Source organism: Python bivittatus, unplaced genomic scaffold (genome assembly GCF_059951505.1).
Source record: "Python bivittatus isolate LINGU-HERP-01145 unplaced genomic scaffold, Pbiv_v1 ctg000340_np1212, whole genome shotgun sequence".
Classification (NCBI taxonomy): domain Eukaryota; kingdom Metazoa; phylum Chordata; class Lepidosauria; order Squamata; family Pythonidae; genus Python; species Python bivittatus.
In genome coordinates this window covers 17,856,078-17,875,827 of record NW_028277056.1, presented here as the reverse complement: position 1 = coordinate 17,875,827, position 19,750 = coordinate 17,856,078, and the positions used below count along the sequence as shown (strand labels likewise).

General features: G+C 38.0%; 1 protein-coding gene across 1 annotated transcript in view; it reads left to right on the top strand.

Moving 5' to 3' along the window:
* Positions 1 to 11,107, top strand: part of SLC35F2 (solute carrier family 35 member F2) — a 35,501-nt gene extending 24,394 nt beyond the window's left edge. The window contains exons 5-8 of the mRNA XM_007440286.3: positions 1,464 to 1,620; positions 3,600 to 3,652; positions 4,947 to 5,101; positions 8,987 to 11,107. Of these exons, the coding sequence (XP_007440348.2) occupies positions 1,464 to 1,620; positions 3,600 to 3,652; positions 4,947 to 5,101; positions 8,987 to 9,235 (614 nt within the window). The 3' untranslated portion in view covers positions 9,236 to 11,107. The remainder of the gene's footprint in view (positions 1 to 1,463; positions 1,621 to 3,599; positions 3,653 to 4,946; positions 5,102 to 8,986) is intronic.
* The last annotated feature ends 8,643 nt before the right edge of the window (positions 11,108 to 19,750 follow it).

Genomic DNA, 19,750 nt, shown 5'->3' with positions numbered 1-19,750 from the left:
CACCTAAAGTGTAAGTACAAACCTTCTGTAGGATTTAATGGGGGACATTTCGGGGCGGCGGGGAGGGGGGGATAAATAAAGTCAAGATGGTGTCTGCAACTTCATGATTGAAGCCCCACCCCTTTTATATGTGCCTCACATGCACAACATACATAAAAAGGGGCAGGGCTTCAAACACGTGGTTGTCGCTGCTGTTGTGATCTTTTGGACAATCCTGGATTTAATGCTGATTTTCAGTTTTGTTCCCCTGTTATTTCATGCTGAGAAGAGAAACGTGAACAATACCTTGGTCATTATTGCTCCAGCCAGATAAAGATAGATAGTAAAGACATTACAGGCTAGTTGTTGGTCTTAATTTTACAACACATAGTTTTGTACAATTAAGGCCGAAAGTTTGAATTGAATCGAGTTCTTCAATAAATATAGGTAAGTTCCTCTTTCATTAAATCCTTTCCAACAATTATGGGAAACAGTACAATTCATATGGATTCAAATTGGGTATTTTTATACTATTTTTAATATTTTTTTCTGATTTTTACAGAACAGGTTTTGAGAGGCTCATTTTACTATATTTTGTTCAGGATCTGTATAGCCATTCAAGTTATACTTTTCCAAACTACTCTTAAGATTCTTAGAAGAGCCTGTATTTTCTTCTGCTATTATTTTATATATCTTGGATGTTATTCTTTGTGGATTTTTATGGTCATTAAATGTTACTTGTTCACAAATTTTGACTTAAGAATATAGTGTGAGAGCTGAAGTGTGCAATCTCATTGATATCTAACTAATTGATTTTTATATCCTTCTGAGGCCTTATTTGCTTCCATGATACAGGGAACCTATCTGTGCATAAATCTTGGAATCTGAACACCTTCAGCATTTGTAGTTGGAAGAATTTGCCTGTATTAAAAAAGTGACACAGGAAAGAAATCAGAAGGGAAACTAAAAGCTTTCACTTGCACCTCCAGCCTCCTTAATATACTCAGGATTACATATAAAAAGAGATTCTTAAGCCTTTAACTGATATACCTTGAAAGTAAAGTCTTTTCAAGTTGAGATTCTTGCTGGGTGATTTCTCAACAATAATATGGGAAAGGGGTAATCATTATTTCATTCTGGGATGTTTTCTGAAGATTTCCTGGTGCTCTCCCACCCAACTGCTATCCAGGACAGATTTTGCTTAGTTTTTTGAGGACAGTCATGGTCAGTTAGTTGAGTGATGTACCTTAAAAGGAAGGTAAATATAAGAAAATGTTCCAAATCCTATCTATCATTTGTTTGAAACTAGTCAACTCAAATCAGAGTTGGGTTTTGAAGAGAAACAGCCAATGCCTATTGAATAAAAAGGAGAAAAGAGACTCCTTCCCCTAAAGGTTTTCAGTATTGGAAATATTACCAATAATCCTTTTAATTTTACTATTAAAATTCCCTTTTTGTTGTTATTGTCCCTGTTTTCTGCGCAGGAAGTGACGTGGTGGTTGGAGATGTCTTAGTCCTCCTTGGCGCTTCATTATATGCCATTTCGAATGTGAGTGAAGAATACATTGTGAAAAATCTGAGCAGAATGGAGTTTCTAGGAATGGTGGGCTTGTTTGGGACTGTTATCAGCGGTCTGCAGCTGTAAGGATCTACTATATGTATTTTAATTGTAATTAAGAAAACCATCCACAGCACAGAATGATTTCTCTTCTGTTAATTGGTGGGTGTTTTATTAATCCATTGTTAACATCACAACTAACCTTTTTGGGAGTTTGAACGTCTGTAGGTTTGCAGGGCTGTAACATGGAGAGATCTTCACATTTCTTGACTTGGACCACCAAGCTTTCTTACACTTATTGCTTGTCCCCAACTCTTGTCTCTTACCTTCTATAGCAAGCAGGACATAAGATTACAGGGGAAACCTTCAGGTTTCATCTGACAACTAATGATACTAAAGTTTCATTTGCCTGCCTGATCTAATGTGTACACCTTGTACATAGCCTGAATTTAGTATTTATTTGACTGCTTGTGGCTTATGAGCTGATTGTGCAGTCAGGTGAAATTTCAAGTCCTGCACATGGTTATTCATGCAAATAATCTCTTTGACTTTCATAGAACTAGTCATGGGATTAAAGATTCTGTAAGATTAACCATTAGTGGGTTCAGATCCTGACTTTCTGCAATCATTGCTACAGACCCTTTATTTTTTACAGTTAGAGCAAGCAGAAATTCAACTGTTCTCATTGGTTCATTTCTATATTTATTTATTTACTTTAGAATTTTGGGGGCGCTAATGTTGGGGCCCATTAAATTTCCAACTCTCATTTATAGTTAAATAATTAAAACAGAGTCTCGCTGAATGATTTGAAACAATTCTTCTCATGTTTCTTGCCACCTGGGCTGAGTTGCTGTTTATAAAAGGAACTACTAAAGAACTCACCTTGTATTTCTTCATTGTTTATGTACACTCTCTCTTCCATTACTTTCCCTGTCTCCCCACCATCTTTCCCAGTACTGTATACAAAAATGTGGATGATCACAGAAGCATAGTTATGGTTTTCACAATCTTTTTGCTGCCAATAGTGGTTGTCTATATTTTGCACTCCATACTGGCTTAATTGATTGGGTGAACTAGACCAATGAAACCTGAAGCTGTGGGTTAGTTGCTGGCACAAGGTTCCTCATATTGTTTCTTAAAATAATACTTTATATTAACAGCAAGATCATTTTCTGGGTGTGATTCCCTATATAACTGAAATAGTACAAGGGAGGTATCAGCATTTAGGGAACATTTTTCAAATCCTAGTTTTTCTTTAGAACAACAGATTTCTGCTAAAAAGTACAGGTGAGGAAATAATTGTTAAAGAATTAATATGCTCAGTGAGAATAAATGCTGATTAATTTTGAGAAAAGGATGTGGAAATAATATTTCATAAACATGTTTTTGATTTCCATATTAATCCCTCTGATCCTATCGTGACTGAATTCTGTGGGCCTTGTCTGACTGAGCAAGTAAATGTGTTTCAATTAGTAAGCTTCTTTTCCATTACGATGTACAACAAATACCTATTTCTTGATATGCCAGATGTTGAGATGTGGACTTATGTGTTTGAATGCAGCAAAACCATTTTACGGGTTTTTATGTGAATCTTAGAAAGTCCAGGGTTCTTTTTTTAGAAAAATTCTTAACTTTCTGGTGACAGTTTTCAATTCATCAAAAAACTCTCTTTTCTGTGCTTTCTAATATAATACATACTGTATCATCATCATTATCATCAAAATTTGTATTCTACCTGACTCTTAACACAATTTAACTATTTTAAGAGAATATAATTGACAAAGTGGGCTCTATTTTATGAAAGCTTATGCTGTTTTAAATCTGTTCTTCTTTAAGGAGCAAGAAAATGTTTTTATGTGTATGGATCTCCAAAGCTGTAATTCTATACATTCTGAGTTGAGAGTGAGCTCCATTGAACCCAGTGGGACTGACTTTTAAGTAAACATGAATTCTTAAGCTAATTTGCTGTAAGCTAATTCTGGAAACAATAGCCTCACATTTTAATTTGTATTTCTTTTCTGTTTTTATTCTTTCTCCTCCTCTTTCCCTGCCATTTCTTTAGAGCTATTGTGGAACATAGAGACATAGCTATCATTCAGTGGAACTGGAAAATTGGTATGTATGTGTGCTGTGAAACACCGGGACAAATAAGCATTGAATTGCTTTGCATATCAGGCCTACTTTCATTATATTTATGTTACCTGCTGAACTGAAATGAATAACAAAGTGGGGATAGAGGGGTTTTTGCAATACTAGGTACCAGTTTAGAGAAAAATGCATTACATCCAGACATTCTCCTCACATTGTTGAATACAAATGATCAGTACAATTAAACTTAATCTTTCCTGTTTGTTTTCTTCATTAGATTGAAGATATTGTGATTTAGACATTCTCAGTGTTTTCTGGAATGTACCCCATTAGTTTAATTATTTTCATTTATGGTGCAGAGCAAGAAACAAGAAGGGAAGCACCGTAATGACAAAGCAGATTCTTTGCCCATGGAGGAGCCAAGATTAATTTTATTTAAAAGGATTAGGGAGCAACTAATAGAAAAGCCCCCCATGGGGCATCTGCCGGGAAAGGCAAGAGGTGCAAATCATGCATGTGTGATGATCTCATAGTGCTGTTTACATGATGGCATCATTGTGTGCATGTCCTCATTCTGACATCATCGAACACTACAGGTTAGCTGGTCAAATCAGTCTGATCTTTTATAAAGAAATTTTCTGAAAATAGCCATAGAACCTTGGTTAAAGGCCTGGGGGGAAATCCTAACTCTCTCCTAGCTGAATCACAGCAGTGAAAAACAAGATTAGAGGAAGAGGTCTTGCTGGTGCTTCTGAAATGGTAGAAATGACTCTAATAATAAAAGGAACTTTTTGGTTTCCAGAAGCGATGTGGGTGAGTTGTAAAAAAAAAGGCTGTGGCTATGGGCATTCCTGTTTATATATGTGTCTGTGTGTGTAAGAGGATGGAGGTAAGAAAACATGTCATGACATAAAACCTACAACTTTTATACTTGCATCAGGTATCAGGAAGCAAGTATGTAAGGCTAGGGTTTGCATCATGATGTCACTGTGCGTGTCTTCATTTTGATGTCATCTCCACTTGCTGTAGGGGCCTGCGGATTTGACATTAACTGTTAATAAGTGTTTAGTTTAGCAGTCTTGAATTCCCATCTGTTGCCTGGCTACAGTTCTCATTGCCAGCCAGGATGGCCAGCGATTAGGGATTGTGGATATTGTTGTCTCACCTGTATTGGGACAATCTGCATATAGATCATGACAGTTTTACAAAAGTGTTGATGGTGGGAAAAAGCAATTTCTGAATATTGGTGTTTGCCCTACTCCCTCTGTTGTATTCTTGACATTTAGTTTCTGAATTGATAAGCCATTGCTTTCTTTTTCAGCCCTGCTCTTCTTAGCTTTTGCCCTGTGTATGTTTGGGTTGTACAGTTTCATGCCGATTGTGATTAGGGTGACCAGTGCCACCTCCGTCAACTTGGGCATCCTGACCGCTGATCTCTATAGCCTTTTCTTTGGACTTTTCCTGTTTGGCTACAAGGTGAGAGAGACTCGGATCCCGGTAATTGAGTTCGTTCAAGTATGATTGCAATAAGGAGTAAAAGCATCAGCAGTTTTGCAACCCTTTAATAACTAACAGGTTTATTGTAGCATAAATGTTCATTGGTTAGAATTCACATTTATTACAGTGTACGTTTTTGTAGATTAGAGTCTACATCAGATGCATGGAGAATAAAAGCATATCTGCAGATAGGTTATTTTTGTAGGGAATGGAAGGATGTCAGCCACCTTTCCTTGTCATGCAGTTTTGACTGCCAAGCATCTGATCCTACTGGAGACAACAAATGAGGTGGGCAGTTGTTCAGCAAAGTTGCCTAAGCCCGAAGGGGGCAACTAGTGGCTACATGCACCCCCCAGCCCATTTTTCATGGCCCATAAGTCACATCACCCAAATTCAGTAGCAAAATATAGAAATGTGATAGAGCAATTTTGCTGGATTTATTAAGGCTCTCTTTAATACCCCAGCTTTCTTAAAACCTGTTCCCCAATAAGGAAAATTAGCTTAAAATTCATCTCTGTCCCCTTGTATGGTGGCTATCCCTCCTGAAGTTCTTGGAAGCAAAAAGATTCCCCATCATTGCTTGTTTTAACTCTGGTTTGTTGAGCTATTGTGATCCTGATTCTTACTTTGCCCTAAGCCAAAACCACCGTTTCCACACTACACTTGTTGGGGTCACATGTCATGCTCCCCAAAAGCAAGCTAAACATATTTATGAGTTAGTGCAGTGTATGAATACAAGCAATGCTTGAGTTTCCCTAAATGAGATAAAACCTGGGAATCTGAAAAAGCCATGAATTCTGAGATCTGTAGTGCTACCACATCTGGAGAATACCAGTTTGGAAAAGCCAGGGCACATATTACCATGAAAAGCAGGCCAGTCCTCTTCTAGGGCCCCTCCCTTAATGAGCCACTGCACATAAACCATGCAGTCTGAATAAGATCTTGCAAGTTTATTCTGGTTGATCTGATGAAACTCTCAGCTTGCTGCAGGTCTCCATCACAGTATGTTTTTACAGTGATCAACCAGCATTGTCTACTGCATTTGGATAACTGATTTGCTGAAATAGCTATGAGGAGATGAGCTGAAAATCTGCCCTTTTAAGAAGCTTAGATTTATGACTCCAAAAGATCATTTTTTCCTAGCAATACTGCTGTCTCAGATTTTTGGCCTGGAGCTGGTTTCAGATCTAAAAGAGTAGTTTTCTTTTGGTTTTAAAGCTCTTTGTTCTGCACATACAACATCTTTGTGCTTCTGATTGGATTTTCAGATGGTGTGTATTAACAAGTAAATCTTTATACCAAATTAAATAATGTTGACTTGCTATATGTTTTATAATACTGCATATATTCAGAGATAGAGCTGAGTTAGGCAAAGAGAGGGTGTGACTCACATACTACAGCTTTTGTTTTCATTCATAAGGTCCATAGTTCAGTTACAAGTATTTCTGCTTTAACAGAATAATAAGAAATAAGCATGGCTGGCAGATTTGGAGAAGCAGCTTTGAGTCAGAATATATAATACAGAGCTGGAATGATATAAAACTACCTGCATAAGAGAACCTTTAATGTGCCAACCTTTGTTGATTAAAGAATATTAAAGCTTTTCAGCTTACTCAGAATTCTTAACAGGTTCTTTTCTCAGAAGAAAAATTACATTTAACTGAATAATTACATTTTCTTAAATCGGCAGAGCTTGCAGGCCTCAGAGTAATTCGTTCAAAGATGTGCAGTTCAACGTTTAGTTGGCTAAAACTTTATTTATGATTGGATTTAGGGTCTTCTAAATGTTTATAGCAGGTGTGCATGACAATTTGGACATCAAGGACTGCACTTGGATTTTGAGTGACATGACGGGGGCCAAGGCAGAAAAGTAAATTTGGTTTAATTTCATTTACACTTAAACAGAATTAGAACTAATGATAGGTAATATAATTACTGTCCAATCACAGCAAGTGGTAGTATTAGGCCAACCTTTGCTGATCTTGAAAAAACAGAGCAGATTGGACCCAGTTAATATTTGCATAGGAAACACTGGGAGTCCCAGCTGTAGGCTTGGCTTGGAGGTTGGAAAAACATCTCAGGCGAAGGGAGTGGCAAACTTCTTTCATATAGTTGCCAAGAAAACAACATAGATATATTCATGTAGGAGGTGTCTAGGGCACTCATGTGATCTTGGGAGGTTTTTGGGGGACCCATGTGGTCAATAGCTATGATGAACTGAGGAACTGCAGACCGAACTCAGCTGCTACTGTGTTTTCTGCCCCACCATACTTACCTATGTGTGCATATGTGTTTTAATTTAATTCTACTATTCTTCTGATATGCTGACTGATTCTTCTTTGTGATTCTTGTGAAGTTGAAGATTTCTAAGAGAAAAAATATACATGTGTTAGCAAGCTCTTGCTTCTATCACTTTCCAAGTGTAAATAATATAGCTGGCATTGCTCTAGACTTCCCCAATTTTGGCAGCAAGTTTAATACCGCTGTTTTATTCCCTGACACTAGCAGACAGTAGTAGTGCTAGGCGGAAGAGCACTCTCCTTGACAAATTGCACTTTTGTGCCTTTTCACAAGAGGCTCTCCTCCCTTTGGGGTTTGAACAAGCCAAGACAATTTTGACACAACATGTTCTCGAAAGACAAGACCATCTCTCCTGCCCGGGAAAATTTTCCTGAGCAGTCCATCTTACCTTTTCAGACCTGCAAGATACTTAAAATTATATTACAGTATCTAAGCTGAGAAGGGCCTTAACACTGGCTCGATTTAATAATCTCCCTTCAGCTATTTTGGAAGGCAAAAGAATTCCATCTGCTGCTCAACTATGTCCTGTGCTGCCAGCAAGTTAAAATTTATGTTAGAAGCAAAAATTCTCATATCTGTCTCCTAATTTGGATGACTGCCAAATTGGAGTGTTATGAAACATTTTGAGATAAAGATAGAGTCTCAACTTTACATGATACAGATTTGGAGCCTTGAACCAGAGTTATTTCATCATGCTGTGGAGACCTTGTCTGTTATCTCACTAGCCAGAGATATCTTGGAACTGCTTCTAGAATTTCTGGTTCTTCTAGAATTTCTGGCAGACAGAACATCTACCCTTTGTCTGAGGACAGACAGAGCTTCAGAGTTTTTAATTCTTTTCTGATCTGCTGCGTCCAAATCTATCTTATAGACAGATACAATACATTTCAGCTTTCATACCAAAACCAAAGGTGAAAGGTCAAGATGGATACCAACTTCTTACTGCATAAACTTGCTCCTGTAGCTAAATTATGTCTTCAGATTTGAAGGAATGTTGAAGCTAATGCTGGGCCTAAGGCTTACTCTCTTTGGCTGTTGCTGTGTGAATCAATAATGGAAGGGAAGATGAGAAAGCTGGCTAAGTAGAGCAAAAGTGATGTGTGATTGGGGAAAGGCCTAGAATTAAATCCTCTCCTACCTTCTCTTTCTGTCCATCGAATAGCACAGGCCTTGAGCTGGCTCCATAACTATCCAAATGTAATTGAAAGAATTAGATACAGTGCTCCTGTTGCAGTAAACCCTCTGCCATTAAAAAAAAAAGCTACAAAATGCCTAGGGTTAAGAGCATAACCATCTGGTAGAAGCCATGTTGATGTTGTCTGTGTCATGTCATCACATAAATGATGCAAATAGTGTCATTTGGGTCATTTGCACCATCATATAAATGATGCACATTATATCATTTACATCATTTATGCAGAGATGTCATAATAAACATAATATCCCTGACTCCTCTGGATGCCCATGTTTAAGATGGATTTTATAGTTACCTGTATTTGTATGGAAGAGATTATTCATGTTCTGTTCTTTCTCTCTCTCTCTCTCTCTTTTTGTGTTCATCAGTTTTCAGTGCTGTATCTCTTATCCTTTGTGGTCATCATGATAGGCTTCATCATGTACTGCTCCACCCCAACCCGTACTGCAGAAGTTGCCTCAACCACCTTGCCAATGGCAGATAGTACTGGGTTTGACAACCTTGCTTTAAAAATTGAGGAGAACCACCTGGATTCAACTGATACTCTGGCAGCACAGCACAACAAAGAAGACATCCAGGCAGAAGAGACAACAGCTACAAAATTAACAGTCTTGTGAAATATGAAGTTTCAGCTGCCAGAGTTGCCCTGGAGAAGTCAGGAAGCAACAGATAATGAACATAGTACTAGATTAGGGTGGACAAACTGGAGAAATACCAATGGTGGAATTTGTGTTCATGACAAAGTCTGGAAATGCATCACAAAATAAGGAGGGCTAGATCCTTTCTTGGAACATTGGTATTAATTCTTGTTCACTGAAGATTATTCTTAGAGCTGACAGGTGAATAGAAAGGTAGAACTAGACTGTCTTTCTATTAAAGAAATCCAGATTATACTCAAAATACATGTCTTATTTTGAGTAATTTATTATGTTCTCAAAGATTATACATGGTCAGTGAGGTTAGCAAAAAGAAAATGGAAAGAGGGAAAATGAGAAGGAAAAACACAAATTAGGATCCAGAGAGGCTGGAAACTCTAAAGGAACAGAGATCAATGTTAGTGAAGGATTGTTACCTCTCAGACCGCTAAACGATGAGGATGAGAAATTTTACATTTTGGAAGTGTGAATTTGGTAACAGACCCTGATCTTATCCAGTTAACATGCAGAGACAATGTATATTCTTCACATTAATTTAATTGCATCCCAATTCTTGAAGACTAGTATACTTATGCTCAGTTGCATTGACTGCTGATGCTAATAAATAAAGGAAAAACATGACAAATTTTATGAAATGAAAAGATGCATCAAATCCATCTTCCAGTGAAATCTCACTATTTTGAACTATGCCTCTTCTGTTGGCACAGCATTGTTTGCAGGAGATAGTCTATCTCTTTGGAAATGTAAAGATACTATTAACAAGTGGTTTCCAAGTCATATGAATTTATGTGTATATATAAACAGAAGGGAGATATTTGTCACCTTCCAGGTGTTGCTGAACTATACCTCCCAGTATCTCTCACCTTTGACCATGCTAGTTGGACTTGCTGACAGTTGCAGTTCAGCAATCTCTGGAGGTTCGTAAGTTCTCCAACTCCTGATATAAACAGAATAAAATGGGAATTGTGGTCACCATTCCCAAATTCACCTCACTAGCAGCTCCAAGGAGATAATTTGAATGCTGTTGGTCAAGTAGGTATGGGTTTAATCCCACTTGTTTTATTTTCGCTGAAAAGAGTGATCAAAAATATATGATTTCTTTGATGGCATTTAAAAAAAATGTGGCACCTTCCAAGAATTATTGACCCACCCCTGGGGAAGGAAAACAAGGCAAGGTCTTGTTTCAAAGTGGTCTTTGGGAGGACAAAGAAACAAGGACAAAATTCTTCTTTCAAGTTCCCATTGTCCCCATCTGCATTTTTTATTTTTGTCTTTTTGGAACATAAGCTACTTGAAAAATTGTAGGGGAATGTTCTGAAATGGGCTTGGTACTTCTTTACCTTATTTGTTTCACATATATCCTATATACTCTAGTGCAGTGTTTCTCAACCTTGGCAACTTTAAGACCTGTGGATTTCAACTCCCAGAATTCTCCTTGCTGGCTGGGGAATTCTGGGAGTTGAAGTCCATAGGTCTTAAAGTTGCCAAGGTTGAGAAACACTGCCCTGGTGGGAAAAGTAGGTAGCTGGAACTTTCTACTCCCACTTTGGGTGATAAGTTCTATCAGGTCTCTCATGAGAGACAGGATTATTTTCTTAATGTAAGAACCCTTAGGGTCACAGTGGGAGCAATATGCTCAGTCCTCCTGCTTTTGACTTTTTTTCTAGTTAAAGATTTACGTTACTGGCTAAACTTAAGGTTCCAGTTTGTTCGATGCAGCCGTTCTGCCCATGAATAAATTGCAAAATTATTTGAGGTTTTTCATCATCCATTTAAAAAGGGAATGAAATGCATAACTTAGTTTTGCTTAATAGTCACACAATAAAGTATTATCCTGAGTTTTTATCCATTGTTTGATTCCATTATTTTACCTCAGCCTTCTTCAAAAGAGCACTAGTTGATGTATATGGGGATCCCTTGTCATTGCAGTCTGGTGAGATAAGTTAAAGGGAGTGCAAACTTGGGTTTCCTACCCTTGCTATGTTTGACTGCAACCTTCTTGAATTATACTGAAAGTATCAAACTCTTAATTTGAGGAAGGGCAAGTACAGCAGACCCAGTGATTCTAGATTCCCTTTGTTACCTTCCAGGCAGAGACTGAGTTTACAGCAAAGGTTAGGCCTGGTAACAGTATCTAGTTTTCCTGGTAATGTTTTGGAAGAAGTTTTTCATTGCCTTTTTTCCAGCATATTTTTTCACTTTCTCAGTCAAGCCAACAGCTCTGGAATTCCAACTTGAGGCCCATCCATGTCTTAACTGGAGCTGACTCTACTTAGCTTCTGAGATCAGTCAAGGTCAGTTTGCCCCTGCCATCTGCTGAAGCAAGTTTGCAGAAGGACCCTCAGTTTATTGAAATTGTAGGAGAACTGGGTTAGTCTATGGTGGCCAAAAAAAAAAAAAAAAAATTGGGAGTCTGGTAGCAACTCTTCTAACAAATTTTATTAAAAGGCATATGTTTTGGTGAACGGCAGCTTGCTTCATCAGATGCATAGAATGGCTAGATTGATGTAGGATTTAAATTGAAGTGAGATTCAGGGGACGACAGGTCAGTGATGCAGATGCAAGTTGCATGGCAGGCAGCTCATTGAAAAGATCCTTGAAAATCAGAGATCCCGAACGAGATGGTAATAAAGGCTGATGCCTTTATTAGAATAAGCCAGAATTACACAAATAGAATGTAAGTTTTTTTAGCTTCTTTGTCAGATAAGATGGTATCAAAACAAAAATGGGATAAGGAAAAACAAATCCCAAAATTAGGCTAGCCATAAAATGTGCAATGCAAGGTAGCTAGATTTCCACAATATTACATCTGAGTTAACAAAGCGCTACCGTATAACATGCAATGATCAAATAAATAATCTATACAAAGTTTTAATACAATGGTTCACAGAACAAGAAAATGGCTGAGTTCTCAGAACCACGAATCTTATTTTATTCTAGCCCAGTGGCTTGCAAGAATGCCATCAGTCAGTGCAAAAATGGAATTTATGGGCTGAAAGTAGGTGTTTGTGGATTTCACATGCACATGATCTTCAGCACCAAAGAAAACGTTTGCTCCAAATTCCCAGTTCTGGAAACAGACAATTAGCTGTCAGTGATAGAGAGCAAAAACAAAGGAATTTCGCAGCCTTTACATTAACATGATTAGATAATAATTTAGGTGGTTGCAGAAGATAAAAACTCCTGAGAGGTTTGACAGCCTGTGTGGTACAGTGGTTGAGGTGTTGGCAAGAGCAGGGAGACCCAAGTTCTAATCCATCTTCAACCACAGAAACTCACTGGGTGCTTATGGGCCGGTTGCTTGTTCTCAGCCCGATCCACTTCACAGTATTGCTGTTGTGGGGAAAAATAGGAGGGAGTAATATGTATGCCACCTTGAGTTCCTGTACAACAGGCTGGATAAAAACTAACTAGTTCAGATAGTGTCTAAGTGCAAAATCAATTAAACCTCTTGTTGTCTAGCAACTGGAGGCACTGAGCCCTCAGAACATGCCGTCCTTGTATAAAAGCTTGGAGAATCAGGGATCTAACCGCATGGGAACACTTCATAGAGCAGGGAGTGAGAGCACAGAGCTTTTGTAGACTCCCCAAATTAAATTCAAATTAGCTTCATCTTGCCAGATCTGGTGTGAGAAAATCAGAATAGCACCAGGTAAATCGTGTGAAAGTTTGCTAGTGAGATTACTGAAATCTCACACAAGTTTGAACGTTCTACTCTATGCTAAGTTCAGAAAATCACTATGCCTTATTAGAAACCTAGATATTTCCAGCCTAATAAAAGAAAGATGATAATGATGATGGATGGATGGATGGATGGATGGATGGATAATGTAGAAAGATATAGAGGATTTTTAAGCACAGCCACTGTTTACAGATCACAATGGAGATGAGTATGGGGAAGTGTTATGCTCCTATTTGTCCATCCTTCACCTACAGAATTCACATCTTCCTCAAAATGACTAAAGTAGATTAATGTATCAAATAAAAAAAACAACCCACAGGAATATAAACCCCAATCAGAACTTCAGAGACAAATAGGCTGACAATAAATTATGCTCCCCTTTTCTATGCATATGCAATAATAGAATGGCTGTGTTTGCACATCTCACGTTCCCATGGTAAACCGTGGCTAATGCCATTAGATCCATTTCCCAGCTTTCCACAACACACTAAGCAATAAACCAGTATTTTTCAAACATGGCAACTTTAAGCAGTGTGGACTTCAACTCCCAGAATTCCCCAGCCAGCCAAGCAATAACCTAATACTGTAAAACAGACTGGCTTCACCACACATGGCTGGGTAAAATGCGCTTGCCTAGGTTGCAGTTCAGTATCATGTGGACGGATTTAAGTTTATTTGCAGGTAATCCCAAAACAGCCAAGCTGAAACCAGTGTTTGCCTGGGCGCTTTCAGATGTGATGGGGTTGGAAGGCAAGGCACCCTTTGGCTAGATATTGCTAAATATTCTGTAATTGCACCTTGTGTCGCTAGATGGCGCCCAGAGAACTTTTTTCTGTTAACAATGCAGACACAGGAAGAATTTGGTTGTCTGGTGTGATGTGGAATGGGAAAGGCTGCAGAATTTTGAAGGGGAAAAGACAAAGGATTTTAGCTTCAAATGTAAATATAAGCCAGCACTTTTGTTTGCACAACGATTTTAATTGGGACAGTTAATATCAGTGGCCACATCTGGATAATATTCTAAAGCGGGTTAATTTGAAGCTTGATTCACAGCAGACTTGGGGGCTATTTCATCACATATAGGCTTCGAGCTCTCTATAGCTCATTATGAAAAAGATCTTAGCAGCCACAGTGGATATTCAGTGAGGATGCTGAGCCTGTGTGGGGTAGCTGTGAAAAAAAGCAAAATTCATGGTAATGTTCAGTAGGAAAGCAGGAGAAAAGCTGTCATCAACAGCTGTTTGTTCTGAGACACAATATTACCTCTGTGTTGGAGTGCAATATGCTTCCAAATACTAGTTGCAAGGGAACAGTCAAAGGGAGGTTATGTCTCAATATCCTGCTCATTAGCAACTATGAAAAACAAAATACCAGATTAAGATTAGTCTTAATCTTACTTTACCCACCTGGGCTATCCTAATTTTTTGGGATTGGCAGAAGAAGAATCTTGTCGGATCAAATCAAAGGCACATCAGGGGGAGCATCTTGTTTCCCACAACTGCCTATGGAATTTATTTTATGGCTTCTTGGCCTTTGGTCAAGTGTAGAGTAGAAGACACATTTATGAAGGAAATATCCTGCTCTTCCTCCAGAAGCTCAGGTTGGCGTGCATAGCCCTCCCTCTTCCATGTCTTCCCTATAACAACCAAGCTTTCATGGCTCAGGGTAGATTTGAGGCTAGATTTTCTCAGTCCTGGTCTGACCCTTCAATTCAGTGTTTCTCAGCCTTGGGAACTGTGAGATGTGTGGACTTCAACTCCCAGAATTCCCCAGCCAGCATGGCTGGCTAGGGAGTTCTGGGAGTTGAAGTCCACACATCTCACAGTTCCCAAGGTTGAGAAACACTGTTTAATCAGTCCACACACTGGCTTTCTGTGAAAGCACAAGTAAGATGCAGATGTTCTTTTTTTCCTTCCCTCTGATGCTATTGTCTCTGAGCTTGGAAATTCTGGGTCACATTCATGAAAGTGTTCTCCATTAATTAGTTAATTCCCTGTCAAAGCTATCTCAAACAGTAGTTGTTCCTGGCAGTATATGCCATATATTCATCGGTGTCTGCAGAGGGCTAAAAAAAATAAAGGTAGTGTACGCACTAAAAGGGGTGGAACTTCAATCACGGTTGTGCCACCATCTTCACTAACTGGAGCCCCCCCTGCCCCCGCAGATGCTCCTGCATAATTAGCAAAATGAATGCACTCTTCCAATCTGTAGTGAAATCTACAGTTAGATTTAAAAAAAGTAAAACTGAGTAAAGATTAAACAAAGTTATTAGGTCCAGGGACTTGTACTAGGCTTGTGACCAATTGTGAAATCCTGAATATTTTCATTTATTTATTGGTTCCATGGCTGACTAGTTCAGAGCATACATGGACGCATGTGGACACCCAGATACACACCCAGGGATGGGTTGCAATATGGCAGGACGATATTCAACTTTAAGAGCAGTTTGTTTCACCCTAAAGGACCACCATGGAAGAAAACTCAGAAAACGCAAATAGATATATGCTAGATGTATTCCCACGGGACAGAAAAGGCTATAAAAGCATCCTGTTGAAGAAATGAGAGTACTAAGTACACTATCTTGAGCTCCTGTACAACAGACTGGATAGAAATTAAATACAAAAATCATAAAATCATAAAATTAATTAAGCTTCCAATTGCCTACTGGTGGGTGACATTGAACTCCCAGAAAGTGTTTTTCTTTAGCTTTCATGAAACCTGGAGAATCACAAGGAGACCCTTCCATAGATCAAGTAGGGCAGGAATTGTGAGCACAGGATATTTATGGGCTCCCAAAATTAGATAAATATTTAAATATAAAAATAGTTTCATCTTGCAAGAACTGGCAAGAAATATGACCCTCTAGTTCTGCAGGTAATTTCTTATGTTATGCAAGGCTTTATGCCATAAAGTAAGCATCTGAAATTGGGCTTGAAGGACAGCTAGCATCTCAGAAGTGCCACTCACTATCCATGGTACTTACTATATTCTGGACTAATGTTTCTAGCTTGTCATTAAGGGCTGCCCTACAGAAGAAAGCATTACAATAATTTAAACTTGATGTCACCAGCAAATGTCACCAATACTAAGTGTCTTTCCTATTGGAGTACAACTGGTTTATTAAGTGAAGTGTGCCACGGATATTACGTGGTTGTCCAACATCAATGCTGGTTCCAAGAGGTTCTCCAAGCTGTGAAGTTGTTCCTTAAAGGGAGTCTCCATTCCAACTACACATCACTTAGAACGCATCTCACCTGATTCCAGTCCTTAGCCTTTGGAATCAGCAACAATTCTGTCTTGTCTGAATTTTTTGTGTTTATATGAAGAAAAATGCAACCTGGAGAACTGCAGAAAGCTATTAAAATAAAGCATTATAAATTCCCAACTGCTACAAATAGCAATTTCATGGCTGTTCACGTTTGACATGAAATTGTTTGTGTCTTGGAATCTAAGCTTCCCTGCCAATGTTGGAGAAGTCTGTCACTCAAAGAATTTATATGTCCCAAAGATGCCTTAGCAATTTATGAATCAGTTAATGAAAAGGAACTGTATTTCACACTGTAATTTATAGCAGTTCACAGTTCTGCTGTTATGGAACCACACATATCTGAAGCCATTAGGATGATTACAGCCATCTTTAGGAAAAGTACAGTTGCAATAAGTTTAACTGAATCTGAAACTCTCTCCAATGGATCTTTGATATGAGCCTTGACAAACTCCTGAAGTAAAATAATAGTGCTACTATTACGACCAATTTTGATATCTGAATATCCATAATTAATGTTATTGCATTGTATTTTTTTACATTTACTGTCAATTTAATTTTTTGTAAAAAAGGAAATCCCTACATAAGCCACTCAACTCTACATTTCAGTCCTTGTTAACATATATGAAGCAAACATTCCCCCAATACAAACTAGTTTCGTGCCATATTGCTCGAATTAACAAAATAAAAAAACAAACCAGCAACATTCATATGATGTTTAAATCAGGGTTTCTCAATCTCAGCAACTTTAAGATGTATGGATGCCAATTCCCAGAATTCCCCAGCCAGTACTTAAATAATATTTTATTAATATTTTATTTTACTTAAATAATATTTAAATATAGTTTAAATTTAGTTTAAATAATATTTTAATTAATTAAATTTAGTTTAAATAATATTTTCCCATATTCTCCAAATTTCCAAGCATTTATTATGTTTCACCATCAAATGTATGATATTCTTAAGAAATTAGAACATCATCTTAACCATGAGAGCCATCAAATGATATAATGGGAGCAGTAGAGGTGTATGGAGATGGCCTTGAAGGAGGAATTCAATGATTGTTATGTAAACAGAAGCTTAGCCCAGATAAACAGGAGGGGTTGAGGAAAAAAAACTTGCTTCTCTAACAGGAGATAGAAAAAATCTCTGTCTGGCTTTCAATATTGTATTATTTTATCCTACAATAAGAGAGTCGTTCATGTGGTATCTGTTTCTTGACCTGGTCGACCTTGAAAAGCTGAGGGGCAGGGGCAAGTAGAAGAAGTAGAAGGCTCTTCTGCTAGCAGGGCAGTATATTCACCATAGTGTCCTCCTCTCCCCACTACAGATTGTTCTGTAGTCAAAGTTCTGCTTCCAGTATCTTACAGTTGGTGACAGCACCTAAATCAACATATTCCTGAATCATAGAATCGTAAGATTGGAAGGAATCTTGGAGGCCTCCTAATCCAACCCCCTGCCCAGTGCAGGAATCCTCATACCATCCTGGACAAATGACTGTCCAATCTTTTCTTGAAAATCCCCAATGATGGAGCATCCATGACTTCAGAAGACAGGCTGTTCCACTAGCTCTCACAGTCAGGAAATTCCTCCTTGTTTCAAGTTTGGATCACCCTCTGTAAAGCTTCCATTGATTACTTCTTGTCTTAGGGGTCACTAGAATATCACATTTCATTTAAAAAATTCAGACCTATCACCAATGCCAGAGCTAGCTGGCATTATTTTCTTTCCTTTTGAAATCAACAGTTGAAAAAGAAAGAGGGAAGGAAGGAAGCTTTAACAGATTAGTCAGTGAAAAAACCACAATCACTGTCTCTTTTTGCCGTATCATAAGCAGAAGAAAGTCCAGGAGTACAGATTAGGAAGATACAAAATTGTTACCATTGAAGACTGTTCAGAAACTAAAAAAGGCCCAGAATTCGTAGCATTGAGTGAGTGATACTTCCAGTAGATAATCACATAATCATTTCTGTGATGAAACAACTGCATTAACAACTTGTTGCTTTCCAGACTTAGTTTAAAGTATTCACTATGACATACACAGTCACCTATATCTCTACAGTTGGCCCTACATTCTTATATCTCCAGTGGGATCCTTTTACAATTCCTTTCTGCTAATTCTGCCTCTGCCATTGCAGAACCTGGAATACCTACTGCTGGTGCTGAGATCTTCTCCTTCCTTTGTTACACTTTAGAAAGCGGCATAACATATTTCTTTTGGCTCAGGCATTCTAGAGGTTTACTTTAAAAAATGTGTGTTTAATTATAAATCAAATCAAACTTTTTAATAGTCTTGGTCCAGAATACCATCAGAACACTGAAGGTTAAAATGAAAATGTACAGTAATACTAATACAATCTAATAATCAATATAAAATGTTCACATCTCAGTTCTCATTTCAGATATTTTGTGCTAGTCTATGGAGTTCCAAACATGTGATAAAGCTTTGCTGTAAGGCTAATTAATGGTGACGCTAAAAATGTGACTTTAGTGTCTCTGTTAGTTAAAAGGAATTGAATATAAAATTCATCTCAATGACCTGGAAGTTTTTAAAATAGAAACTGTATTGATCTAAACCAAGATTAATCTAAATTAACAGCCTAGCAGACTGTGTTCCATTGACTCAATCTCACCTGGTTTACATGGGAAGAACCTCTGAGAGACTGAAGTTTGACAGAATATGCATTGTTAGAGCATTATATTCCCATTGATATTTGGGATGGAATAGAGAATACAGATAACATGTTAGAATATGAGAGGTCATCCTTCTCTGACATTTGAGTTAGTCTTTCTGTAACTTTGGGTCTCACATCTCTGGTTAATTAAATTAATTATACTTATTGTATGTGAATATACATGCATATGTGTGGACATGCATATGCATATATGCTGCCTAATAACTGGGAGCTGGGGGAATATCCATTTTTTAAAAAATTAAAATGATTCATTAAAATGACTTTATACGGGATCAGACATTGCATACCTTGTACATTCAGTTTGTTAATCTAAGGTTGCAAATCTGGTCACATATCTGTGGAACATCCCAAAACAGGGTTTCTTTGAAGGCCTATTTTTATCAGAGAGATTACAATATAACTCAAATGGGCTTTAACATGTGAACCAACGCTGTGACTGTAGAATGAGTTTGCCTCAGTTTCATCCTTATTATAATTTAGGATATTCCCACATGGCACAATTCCTCTCCCCAATTCCTCCAAAATGTTTTGAAGTCAAGCACGTGATTGTCTCCATTCCTGCTAAACTTGGAATGCTGAAAACAGACAGTAAACTCTAAGAGCCAATTAGCCAATAGCCAAGTAGCCACATGTAAACAGTATCATTCAATCAGTGCCCATCCTTTTGAACTGTAGCAACAACTCGAATAACAATTCCTCACCCTTGCTTTTCACAGAAAGGGGGGAAAAGTAAATTGGTATTCCCCTCCTGCGTTTTCAATGCACGTTCTATGTTCCACCATTTTGCAAATGGTGGTGTTGCTCTGAAGCGAAAGCTCTTTGGTTGTCAAGAC